The sequence below is a fragment of the Littorina saxatilis genome, linkage group LG3 (genome assembly GCF_037325665.1).
Source record: "Littorina saxatilis isolate snail1 linkage group LG3, US_GU_Lsax_2.0, whole genome shotgun sequence".
Taxonomy (NCBI): domain Eukaryota; kingdom Metazoa; phylum Mollusca; class Gastropoda; order Littorinimorpha; family Littorinidae; genus Littorina; species Littorina saxatilis.
In genome coordinates this window covers 31,598,774-31,611,431 of record NC_090247.1, presented here as the reverse complement: position 1 = coordinate 31,611,431, position 12,658 = coordinate 31,598,774, and the positions used below count along the sequence as shown (strand labels likewise).

The 12,658-nt window shown below is 43.9% G+C and overlaps 1 protein-coding gene across 1 annotated transcript; it reads left to right on the top strand.

The window, feature by feature from the left end:
* The first annotated feature begins 1,134 nt into the window (after positions 1-1,134).
* LOC138962157 (organic cation transporter protein-like) lies at positions 1,135-11,032 on the top strand. The gene is made up of 10 exons (XM_070333883.1): positions 1,135-1,905; positions 3,184-3,415; positions 3,999-4,102; positions 4,661-4,821; positions 5,218-5,386; positions 5,743-6,162; positions 7,556-7,785; positions 8,451-8,632; positions 9,820-9,971; positions 10,474-11,032. The coding sequence occupies exons 1-10, from the start codon at positions 1,763-1,765 to the stop codon at positions 10,637-10,639; spliced, it is 1,959 nt and encodes a 652-aa protein (XP_070189984.1). The 5' UTR covers positions 1,135-1,762; the 3' UTR covers positions 10,640-11,032.
* Positions 11,033-12,658: the final 1,626 nt, after the last annotated feature.

Genomic DNA, 12,658 nt, shown 5'->3' with positions numbered 1-12,658 from the left:
TCTGTTTGAGGAGGGATTTGATTTAGTCATCTAATACTGGTCTCCAAATCTGTCTGCAAACAAAAACTGCACAACTTTGTTACATACGATACGGCAACTAACCTCAGTTGGTGTTATGTTAAGAGTTCAGTGTATATAGGTGGTACGTACGAGTGTACTGGCACGGTTGGCCTGGTGGTAAGGCGTCCGCCCCGTGATCAGGAGGTCGTGGGTTCGAACCCCGGCCGGGTCATACCTAAGACTTTAAAATTGGCAATCTAGTGGCTGCTCCGCCTGGCGTATGGCATTATGGGGTTAGTGCTAGGACTGGTTGGTCCGGTGTCAGAATAATGTGACTGGGTGAGACATGAAGCCTGTGCTGCGACTTCTGTCTTGTGTGTGGCGCACGTTATATGTCAAAGCAGCACCGCCCTGATATGGCCCTTCGTGGTCGGCTGGGCGTTAAGCAAACAAACAAACAAACAAACGTACGAGTGTACTAACACGAGGAATACTCAATACTAGACCTACTTTTGCAGAGTTCAAGGGTACAAAAACGTCTGTCATCAGTGGGTTTGAACAAAACTTTCATTCAAATAAAAATCCAAAAACAGATGGACAACTAACATTCCTAAATTCAGAATTAAAAAAACCAAGAATGATAGGTTATTGCCACGTTTAATTTATGACAAAACAAAACGTTACATTTACTGTAATTTGAGACAGGGATCTTAATTTACAGTGGACAGACACTGACAAACATTTTCGATACAGATAATGAACCTATCGCAAAATTGTCCAAGAACCTGATCGCTGGCAAGGCGCTGGCGATCGAGGCAATGATAAATGACTAACAAGAACAAAAGATCGAAGATAAAAAAAAACTTTAAAAAACCCAAACTATTTACACATTACATTGAACAAAAACAAAGATATCTCAATTAATGTACCCCGCTTCTTCATTATTGTTAGAAATTACGATTTGAAAACAAAATATTCCGACAATGACCCTTCTTGTCGGTGAATTTTAATGGTCACCCGAGTCACCAATGATTGATGTGATGAGTGAGACCTCTACCCGACCCCCACCTACCCCTTATAGTCTAAAACAAACACCAAGGCACTCTCGCGCACTTTTAAGACATGACCAGCCTACATTTTCAACGCAGAGGAAGAAGAAGCTCCCTCTGAGCCGCTGAAGACCGCCGCAGCGAACCGCGATATTTGTTGCCTCTGATCATAACAGAATGATCCCGCCACTGTGCATTGCAACCGTGAGAGACAGAGGAAAGCAGTGACTAAGACAACTCAGTGGATAACAGGGGAAACTCCAGGTAGAAACTTGTGAGGAGTGCAATACAACAGCTGCCGCAAAGAAGTGAGAAATAGATAAATAAATAAATAAAAACTAAGTAAAAAAAAGAAGACGGAAGGAGAAAGGGGACTGATTAGATACGACACGAGAACCGACACCACATACTGAAGAAGTAAATAGAAAGAAGGAAAGGAAAACAGAATAAAGAAGAAGAGGACACAAAAGAGACCTCAACGCCAGTAAGAAGTGAAAAGAAAGGAAGAAATAAGAAGAAACAGCAACAAAAAAGTGGTGGAGGAGGAGAAGAAGACGTAAATAGAAATAAATAAAAAGCTGCTGCAGCAGCAGCAGTAGAAAAAAAGAATAATCACAGAAAAAAACGACAAAAAGAAAAGGAAAACAAACAACAACATCAATAACAAAACGCACCACCAACTCAGCACCAGCCATTGTGACGTCAGTGTCAAGATGAACGTTGACGCAATTCTACGTCAGATCGGGGAGTTCGGCCCGTACCAGAAGGTGATCTACGTCATCCTCAACCTACTGGGCGTCACTCATGGCACCAGAATGTTGATGGCCGTTTTTCTCCTCTACACACCACGGCACAGGTCAGTTCAAATCAAATCAAATCAAATTAACTTTATTATCTCCCATGGAGAAATTGCAGTTGTCATTTGGGTTCCAGAACAGTTAAGAGGAATTTGACCGATCAAAATCTGAAAAATTGGAAGCAACTGACAACATTTCAAAGATAAGTCAGAGCTTCAGTTATCTTTGATTGTTGTCTGTTGCGGATGTTGTTGGTCCACTTTAAAGGCCGATAGAAGTCGAAGTTCTCGAGAATGTTCCTCCCCAAAATATAAACGTTTCATGAACTTAACTTTATTTCATCTTTTAAAAAAAATCAAAATCTGATACTAGCGGACATTTGAAACAGGCAGAATGCTCACGTTTTAAAATCAAGTTTTACAAGCATGAAAGAGTCATTTTTTTGGTTAAATTTAATTCACATTTTTGGTATATTTGTGTAAATATTTTGGTATTTCATTTGAAATGAACGTTCAGAAAAAAGGCAACTTTTTTGTCCTTCAAATACAAATTAATATTGCTCTATGAATTTGTTGGTACTTTTAGTTTGACTTACAACCATGACTAATTATAAATGACCGATTTTTGCAGGAGCGACGCTCTGCGTGTGCTTGTTGTGGTTTTAGCTTTTGACCAGTGCGTAAAACGGCTTACACGATCAAAGTGGGTTGTTCAATACTCTGCTTTGTGTCGTTGTAACTATCAATTTGTAAAGTAATATCGCCGCCGAATTGAGTTTTTTTTAAATTTTTTTATTGGTTTGCTGTTGTTGTTTGTCGTCGTCGTTGTTGTTGTTGTTGTTGTTGTTGTTGTTGTTGTGGTTGTTGTTGTTGTTGTGAATGTGTTGCCTGTGTGTACATTTGATTACTCGACGTCTAAATGACAACCAGACTATCCACAAAGAAAAGTTTTGTTCCAAGCAACAGCTTCCTTGAATGTGGGACACTGTTATAAATGTCTCGAGTAGTTTGCCACTGTCAGTTTGCTTCAGTTTTAAGCCACTGCCACGATTCTCTCCGTCTGCAAAGTTTGACACAGTGATAACGCCAATCAAACGGACCGACCAAATGTGGTCGTTATAGACAGCTGGGCACAATAGAAATGTAAATTATACACAAGAAAACTTGTCTTGGATCGTTTGGGGTGGTCGTAATGGGCAGGTGATCGTTTACCAAAGGTGGTCGCAAAGGCTGGCTCAAGTGTACCTTGCAACAGCTTGAATGTTGGACACTATTCGTGAAACTTTCAGAGACACTCCTATTCAGATTCTCAAAGTTTTGATTCTTTCCCCGAAACAGATGCGCTATCCCTACCTACCCCAACGACACTTACGAAGTGCAGTCGGACTATCACGGCCACCTGATCCAACACTACATCCCCAACAACACGAAGGACGGGGAAGACAGCCCCTATGACCAGTGTCGCATCTTCCACACCAATGGCAGCGACGGCGGCGTGGTGCTGGCCAAGACTGGCTGCCAGAACTTCGTGTATGACACGTCGGTCTTTGAAAACACCGCTGTTGTTGAGGTAAATGATGGGATGGGCGATGGAGAGAAGGTGGGCATGGGATGTTGTGTGTGTGTGTGTGTGTGTGTGTGTGTGTGTGTGTGTGTGTGCGTGTGTGTGTGTATGTGTGTCTGTCTCCCTGTTCGTCTGTCCTCTCTCTCTCTCTCTCTCTCTCTCTCTCTCTCTCTCTCTCTCTCTCTTTCTCACTCTCTCTCTCGTTCTCCCGCTATCTATGCATATACCCGTGTGTTTGTGTGTTTGAGTAAATCGTACGCACGTGGGAAGCACTACTGTGCGGGCCTGGTTGTCTGGACGTGACGATGAATGCGTTAACTTCTATATTTTGCCGTTCTGTTTCTGCTTTTGCGTGTGTAATTTGTTGGTTTATACATTTATTTAATTATTCATTCATTTTATTTGTTTGTTTGTTTGTTTATTAACGTTGGCCTACTTTGTTGGCGAGAAAAGGTCATGTCACGCGCAGTCACCGTTGTTCTGCCTACTTTGTTCGGTCTTATTTATGAATTTGATGTCGGCCTATCATTTTCGGCCTGTCATTATGTACCTGTTCTAACCAGAAGACCATGTTCCGTCATGCTTTCAGTTCGACATGGTGTGTGACGACGCTTTGCTGGCCTCTCACTCACAGATGTCACAGATGGCTGGGTTCCTCTTTGGAGTCCTCTTTTTTGGAGCAATCGGCGACAAGTGAGTAATTAGTGTTAAGTGCTGTCGACATGGCCAACTTACAACCTCCTTTTCACATACTTTATCTGGTTAAAAGTCGTCCAGAAGTTGCTGAGACCAAGTCGACGAAAGGTCTGCCATGTAAACGGTCCCGATGATTTAGTTCCGATTTATCAGTGACTCGAAAACTCAGTTGAGCGCCGCTATGCTTCGGCTGTGACTCTCAGTCTCCCGATTCTCAATGGGTTTACCCCGACTCGCTCTGAGGCTTGAGGCTATATTTAGTTGTATGATTGCACGCTCACCATCGGCTAACTTTGTCATGCCTCTCAGGCATATGCGGTACAAATCTTTGACTACTGGCTTAACATTAGAATGACCGTTGCGTTGTTCACATTCGCAGCGACTTTTATATGAGTTCGAGTCCACAGACTTGACGTTTCACCTGTTTTACATTTTGGGTCAAGTTTTCAGGTCAGTGGGGTGGGGTCTGGTCAGATCCTCTTTTAGCGCGCCTAAAAGATCGGACAGGACTGCAGCGGATGCCTGATAGACTTGACGTTTCACCTAATTTTACAGGTGGGGTCGCAAGGTGTCACTCTGCCTGGCCGTGGTGATCTACGTGGCGGCAGGACTAGGGCTATCATGGACGCCGCAGGCCGGCTACGCCGTCTTCGTCTTTATCCGCTTCGTCAACGGGGCTTCCTCCGCAGGAGCTTACACCTCTGTCGCTGTCCTGAGTGAGCAGTCTTGTTTAAACACGGTTTTGATCAAAAATTCATTGAAATTGAAAAACCGCTGAAGTTCCAAAATTCAGAATCAAATAAAAACAAGAATTGTAGGTAATTAGAACGTTTAAGTATTGACAAACAAAACGTTACGTGATTTCATTTTATTATCTAAGCCACAACAGAACAGGTTTGTGATGTTTGGTCTAAAAAGCTCAAATATATAACAAATCTGTTTATTGCAAAATAGGTTCACTTTTTTTGTTGAACCCAGACCAGCCCGCGCGGTCTCCATCGAAATGTTTAGGCAAGCTCAGGACTAGGCACTGGGGAAAAAAATTCAAACTAATTCTTTTGGGCCGACAGATTGACTGAAAACGTTTTTTTCTTTTCTTTTCTGTTTCTCAGGTGTTGAGATGGTTGGCCCAAGCAAACGGCTGTGGGTGGGTACGCTCATCCATTGGACGTTTGCGATTGGCGGTATGGTGCTGGATCTGATTGGATACTTCATCCGGGATTGGGCCCTCATTAACATAGTGGGTACCGCCCCAGCCATTTTGGCGCTCTCCTTTTGGTGGTAAGTGTAGAAACATTGTGTACTGGTTTTCATTGTTTCCCTCCCCCATCATATAATGTAATTTAATCAGTTTTCAAAATCGTGTAATGCTCTTCGTTCTTCCTTCTTGAATACATCGGGTGTAAGGTATTTATATAAGCCTACCGCTGTATTTGCCACTGTTTGATAATTAGCTTCAACTATTTCGGGGTGGATGGGGGTTCTTCATCGTCACTGTAGGCCATCCCTTGAGACCAGCAGCACTTATTCATTTGTTTAGAGGAAGTCCCCAAAGACAGAACATTTGCTAAAAGTGATAACATTTAAAAACAAAAACAAACACCAACCAACACAAATTATTTATTAATCCTTCGCAGGATTATCCCAGAGTCTCCACGGTGGCTGGCCAAGCACGGCCGAATGGACGAAGCAGAGAAGGTCCTGAGGAAGATTGCCAAATACAACGGTAAAACGTTTCCCGAGAACTGGAGAGAATTCCACGGTACCAACAGCAAGGACAGTAGTAACGGCAATGCCAACGGAGGCGTGGTCAAATCCATCGACCAATCAGATGACATGAGCAAAGCCAACGGGGGCGTGGTCAAATCCATCGACCAATCAGATGACAGGGGAAAACATTCGGATGTCATCAGGAGCAGCAAGGAAAACGGCATTGGGGACGTGGCCAAACCTGTCAATCAAGCACAAACCAGCGCTGGGGGAACACTGAGGAACTTCTCCAAAATGTTCACATATAGAGTTTTGCTTATTCGTAACATTGTCCTCTTCCTCAACTGGTGAGTAATGCAATAGATTTTATGGCAGTTAGCTAGATCTTACTCTGTGGACTCATTCCAACTGTTTATGTCAAAGAACTACATTGGGGTGTGCACGTTAAAGATCCTACCATTGACAAAAGGGTCTTTCCTGGCAAAATTGTATAGGCATAGATAAAAATGTCCACCAAAATACCCGTGTGACTTGGAATAATAGGCCGTGAAAACTAGGATATGCGCCGAAATGGCTGCGATCTGCTGGCCGATGTGAATGCGTGATGTATTGTGTTAAAAAAAAAATTTCCATCTCACACGGCATAAATAAATCCCTGCGCCTTGAATATGCGCGCGATATAAATTGCATAAAATAAAAATAAAAAAAATAAAAAAATCCCTGCGCTTAGAACTGTACCCACGGAATACGCGCGATATAAGCCTCATATTGATTGATTGATTGAAGAACACAATCGACTTAAACTAACCCTACCTATTCACTCCTGCGGCACCTCGTGTTATAAATGTGACAGGTGAGGCTACCGCTCCTTTCACAGCAGACTCTGCACCCGAGTTGTTGGCCTTTAAGTCAACACCGGTGGATTGTGGAATTCTGTTTGTGATGGGGTCTGGTGGTTTCCGATTGTCTGTATGTTCATGGAAACCTTCGGGTTTGCATAACAGTTTTAATTTAACATTTTCAATCCTGTTTGATTGCACTTCGCCTCCCGAGGTGATCGTAGTGTTACGGCACTCGGTTACATAAACGTAAACGTTTCACACTGGCAGCTGTCTACATTATTGACATCAACCACATGGTGTACGTACATTGGTCATGTTGAGTGTCAGTCAGCCTTTTGGACATCAAGTTGCATCCTCTGTTCTCAGAAACGTAACTAGGGGTTCCGATAGCTCTTAGAGTTTCATAGTTCTCACCATGTCTGTATAGTGTATGTATTAGTTACAGTGATACCAAATCGTCTTACCCATGCATGTATGATGCTATGCGCCAGTGATGTATGAATGCTATTTATTTTTGTTTTTATCACACAGCAAGCTGCTTTCCTCGTGTATTTTTTATGTTCATTCATGTATTGTACACTTGGCAATAAATTATCTATCTATCTATCTATCTAACTCAACAACATCAGGTCAAGATTGCCTTCGATAGGCATGCGCACTGCATATGTAACGTGTGTGTGTGTGTGTGTGTGTGTGTGTGTGTGTGTGTGTGTGTGTGTGTGTGTGTTTGTGTGTGTGTGTGTGTGTGCGTGCATACGTGCGTGCGTGCGTGCAGTGCATGCGTTCGAGCGTACGTGCATGGTTTTGCTTCAAGATGCGTGTGTGAATGTGTATGTTTCATAGGCAACATGCTCAATATTCATCAAACACTGTCTTTCTGTTCGACCTGACTTCGTAGGTTCGCAGTAGCAATGGCCTACTACGGACTATCTTTTACGGCGGGCCAGTTGTCTGCGGGTAGCGTGTTCATCAACTTCTTGCTGTCAGTGTCCATGGATTTTCCCGCCACGGGAATATGTCTGCTCTTGCTGGACCGCTGGGGACGCCGACGTCTGCACACCGTTGCCATGGTGATGGGGGGAACGTCTAGCCTACTGGGTGTCCTCACGACTATGGTGGCATCTGATGGTAAGATGTCTACCTGTCTGGTTCTCTGTCTCTGTCTTTTTGTAATATAAAACTATCTTCAATGGTGTCCCATCCAAAATCCATGATGGTTTACAATCACAAACCCAAAACACTGACAAAGTTGTAACCAAAAGTATTTGCACTCTTACAACTACACTTACAATCGTGTCACAAAAATACTTGTAATCTTGTTACCAAAAGTATCTACCGTATCACCTGGCCTACAAGGCGCTTTGCTGTCTTTTTGTCTCTCTGTAGATATTTCTCTCTCTGTCTGTCCCTGTCTCTCTGTGACTGCCCATCTGTCTGTCTGTCTGTCTGTCTGTCTGTCTCTCTCTCCATCTCCCTCCCTCTCTCTCTTCCTCTTTATGTGTATTTGTATGTTTGTTTTATCTCCCTGTCAATGTCACCGTTTGTTTGTCGCTGTCTGTCTATCTGTCCGTCCGTCTCTCTCTGTCTCCTAATCTGTACCTGTATGTGTGTCTTACTGCCTCTTGATCTTTGTCTGTCTGTTAGTCTGGTCTGTCTGTCTGGTCTGTCTGTCTGGTCTGTCTGTCTGTCTGTCTGTCTGTGTCTCCCTTGGTCTGTTTCTGTCTGACTGTCCGTCTTTCTGCCTGCTTTCAACATTACCTTAACTTCCCCCCTGTCCACCACCCCGCGTGCAGACCTACAGTGGATCACGGTGGTGGTCGCCATGGTGGGCAAGCTGGGGTCATCCATGGGCTTCATCCTGGTCTACATCTACAGCTCCGAGCTCTTCCCCACCACCGTCAGAAGCGCTGGCATGGGGGCCTCCTCTGCTTTCGCCAGGCTGGGCAGTATCCTGGCCTCATATGTACAGCAGTGGGTGAGTTGGACGCTGTTGTGTTAATGTTATTGTGTGGACTCTTGAAGATGTCTCCGAGTGCCTCGAACTTACTTTTCAGTGTGTGTGTGGTAAATCTGAGCTAGCTAGTTATAGTATCCTGGCTTCCTGTGTGCAGCAGTGGGTGAGTTGGACGCTGTTGTGTTAATGTTATTGTATGAACTCTTTTACGATGTCTAGAAGTGCCTCAAAGCTACATTTTCTGTGTGCTAAATCTCAGCTAGCTAGTTATAGTATCCTGGCCTCCTATGTGCAGCAGTGGGTAAGTTGGTTGCTGTTGGGTGATTGTTAACGTGTAAGATATCTCGGAGTGCCTCGAAACTCCATTTTTCGACAAAAGAGCCATTATGTGCAGCAGTGGCTGAGTTATACGCTGCTGTGTTAACTTTATTCCGCGGACACTTTTAAGATATCTCGAAGTACCAAATAAATTTTGTTTTGTAACATCTCAGCTACCTAGTCTCCAATGTAAAGCGGTGGGGTGAGTTGGGAGCTGTTAAGGCTCGCTCCTTCCCGATTAAACGGTTTGGCTCACCAGCTGAGAATGCCCACGGTTTATCATGGGATAAGATTATCCATTCTCTTGGTCATATACCAACATCGAACAGGCTGGGCAGTACCGTGCCTGGCCTCCTATGTGGAATAATGGGTGAGTCGGGTGCTGCTGGGTTAAAGTTATCGCACGGACACTAAGTCTTGCCTCGATACTCCGTTTTTCGACAACTGAGTCTTTAGACAAAACAAAAATTTGGTTTAGGGTAACTTGACCAAAAACAAATAGGGTCGGTCGGGGGTAGGCTTTTTAACAATTTAAAAAAAAAGTTTTCGTTGACCTCATAATAATATGAAAACATCACAAACACCATTTTGTCACCGTCACGTGTGATGTCGAGTTCAAAGAAGGTTACTTCCCTTAGTCTCGGAATGGTTCGCAAAATGAAAAAAAAAAGTGTTAGGGTCGGCGGAAATAAATAGGGTCGGTCGGGTTACACTATAATCCAACATATATTTTGTTTGGGCCTTATGTGCAACAGTGGGTGAGTGGGACACTTCTGTGTTAACGTTATTACGGGACACTTTTAGGAGGGCATCTGGGCAAGTCGTTGCCGCTGCTGGTGGTTTGGAGCCTTCTCCCTGGTGCTTAACTCACAATGTTCTCTCTGATCCAGTCGCTCCAGATGGGAGGGAACCTGGGCAAGTCGTTGCCACTGCTGGTGTTCGGAGCCTTCTCCCTGGTGGCCGGCCTGCTGACCTTCGTGCTGCCCGAGACCCTGCACAAGGACCTGCCCGACACCGTGGAGGACGCGCTCGTCTTTGGAAAGTGAGAAAACTTCTTGTTTCTGACGATCTGAACTAAGACTATTACAATGAAATAACAGCAAGAACACACGCTCGCACGCACGCATGCACGCGCGTACACACGCACGCACGCACGTTCGCTTGTATCGCATCTTTTATTTTACTAATGTAACGCCTTACATTGCTGGAGAATGCGTACAATGCTTATTTGGTCGAATATTGGCATGTGTGGGCTGTACCTTGTACGAGAAGGCTAACCTACTTATAATGTTCAACTTGTTCTAAATGTGAGTACTGTTCCTCGCATGAAACCACTTATACTATTTCACACGTAGACCATCTAACGTAGATCAGCCACTTGTAGTGACTGTTTATAATAGCCGAACCTTGTAACGTGTGTACTGTCCCTTGCACGAGAAAACGATTTATTTATAGGAACACAAACCTCGTTCATGTGTGTCTTTTTAATGTGTCAAATTAATAATGACAAAATGATCACACATTATCTGATGCCTTTTCAACAGGGACCCCGAGAAAGACGAACATCAGGACCCCGTGAAGGTAGTTGAGGTGTACACTGTTGGAGACGTTCAGATAGAGATGACCAAGTTGGAAACTGCCAATGCACACTCAAACCATACACCAGTACCCGATGATCTGCCTTCATCGCTGTGTGCAAACGCCAAATAGGTGCACGAGGACGTGAAACAAGTACACCAGGACGACAAATAGGTACACGAGGACTATAAAAACAGACAGGTGCCAATGGAAGTCAAAGACGGAAATATGACAGAGTGAATCTTGTATTTATAACTGTTTATTGTATGTTTATTAAGAAAAACAAAGAACAGATAAAGATTGTTGCTTTGCGAGTCTCCATCAAGTCCAAATGAATATTGTGAAAGAAAATATCTATACCCAACTAACGCAGCCACGAAGTTCGACGGATGGCCAGGATGATGTCACTTCCTAAGGCTATGACTGCCGAAGAGTACATGGAACAATTTTTGATACAATAATCGAGGATCATCTGTTATAAGTGTGGAATAAAAAAACCTAAAGAAAACATCTTGTATTTTGTTGCATTCTCTCTCTCTCTCTCTCTCTCTCTCTCTCTCTCTCTCTCTCTCTCTCTCTCTCTCTCTCTCTCTCTCTCTCTCTCTCTCAGCTACCTAGTCTCCAATGTTTTATTCTAGTCTTCTTCTTGTTTGTTACCCCTCAATGGGTGAGGGCCGGATGAAAAGAAGCACCCTCGTAAAATAAATTTCAATTCAATTCAATTCAATTCAATTCTCTCTCTCTCTCTCTCTCTCTCTCTCTCTCTCTCTCTCTCTCTCTCGTTGCTCTCGTGTTTTCCTATCGAAGTCCGTGAATCACCCCCTCCCTCCCTCCCTCCCTCCCTCCCTCTCTCTCTCTCTCTCTCCCTCCCTCCCTCTCTCTCTCTCTCTCTCTCATGAATTTATTCATGTGGATAGTGAGCAAAAGGATAGTGTGAGTGTCTCTCTCTCTCTCTCTCTCTCTCTCTCTCTCTCTCTCTCTCTCTCTCTCTCTCTCTCATGAATTTATTCAATTCATGTGGATAGTGAGCAAAAGGATAGTGTGAGTGTGTCTCTCTCTCTCTCTCTCTCTCTCTCTCTCTCTCTCTCTCTCTCATGAATTTATTCATGTGGATAGTGAGCAAAAGGATAGTGTGAGTGGATGGATGCATGCTATTTGAATACAAGTCCCACAATGATATCACACTGACACACACACACACACACACATACACACACACACACACACACACACCCACACACTACCATTCAGAAGCTCTTATCAACAATTGTACGTTTAGCAATTGAGCTGGTGGTGGTTGTTGTTGTTGTTGTTGTTGTTGTTGTTCAACAATGCTTTATTATGTCTATTGCCGCAGGCATACAGCCAGTTCTTACACACAGTAAAGCCTGTCCTTAAAAGACGATCTTCGGAAATAACTTGAGTTAAACTTTCCCACGTGCCAAAAAAGGCCGGTCACTACAGCGAGGGGTGTGTCTCAATCACGTTGACAATCACGCTGACAATCACGCTGCCAATTACGTTGACAATCACGTTGACAATCACGCTGACAATCACGCTGCCAATTACGTTGACAATCACGCTGACAATCACGCTGACAATCACGCTGCCAATTACGTTGACAATCACGTTGACAATCACGCTGACAATCACGCTGACAATCACGCTGACAATCACGCTGCCAATTACGTTGACAATCACGTTGACAATCACGCTGACAATCACGCTGACAATCACGCTGCCAATTACGTTGACAATCACGTTGACAATCACGCTGACAATCACGCTGCCAATTACGTTGACAATCACGTTGACAATCACGCTGACAATCACGCTGACAATCACGCTGACAATCACGCTGACAATCACGCTGACAATCACGTTGACAATCACGTTGACAATCACGTTGACAAGGAGCACGTGTGGAAAGTTTGCCTCAATAAAAGCAAGACTATTCCCTCTTTCACAACGTATACAAACAAGACAGTTATTTACGGAGTACGTCTATTTAGCCCGAAGTCGACTTTGCGAAGAAAATTCAGTGCCGCCAAAGCTGCTTGCAGTCAGCTTCGTGGAAAAGACTGCGCGAAGTCGAAAGCTGTCGTAATCTGTTTTTTTTTGTTTTTCTTGTTTTCGTCTTTGTCTTCCTTT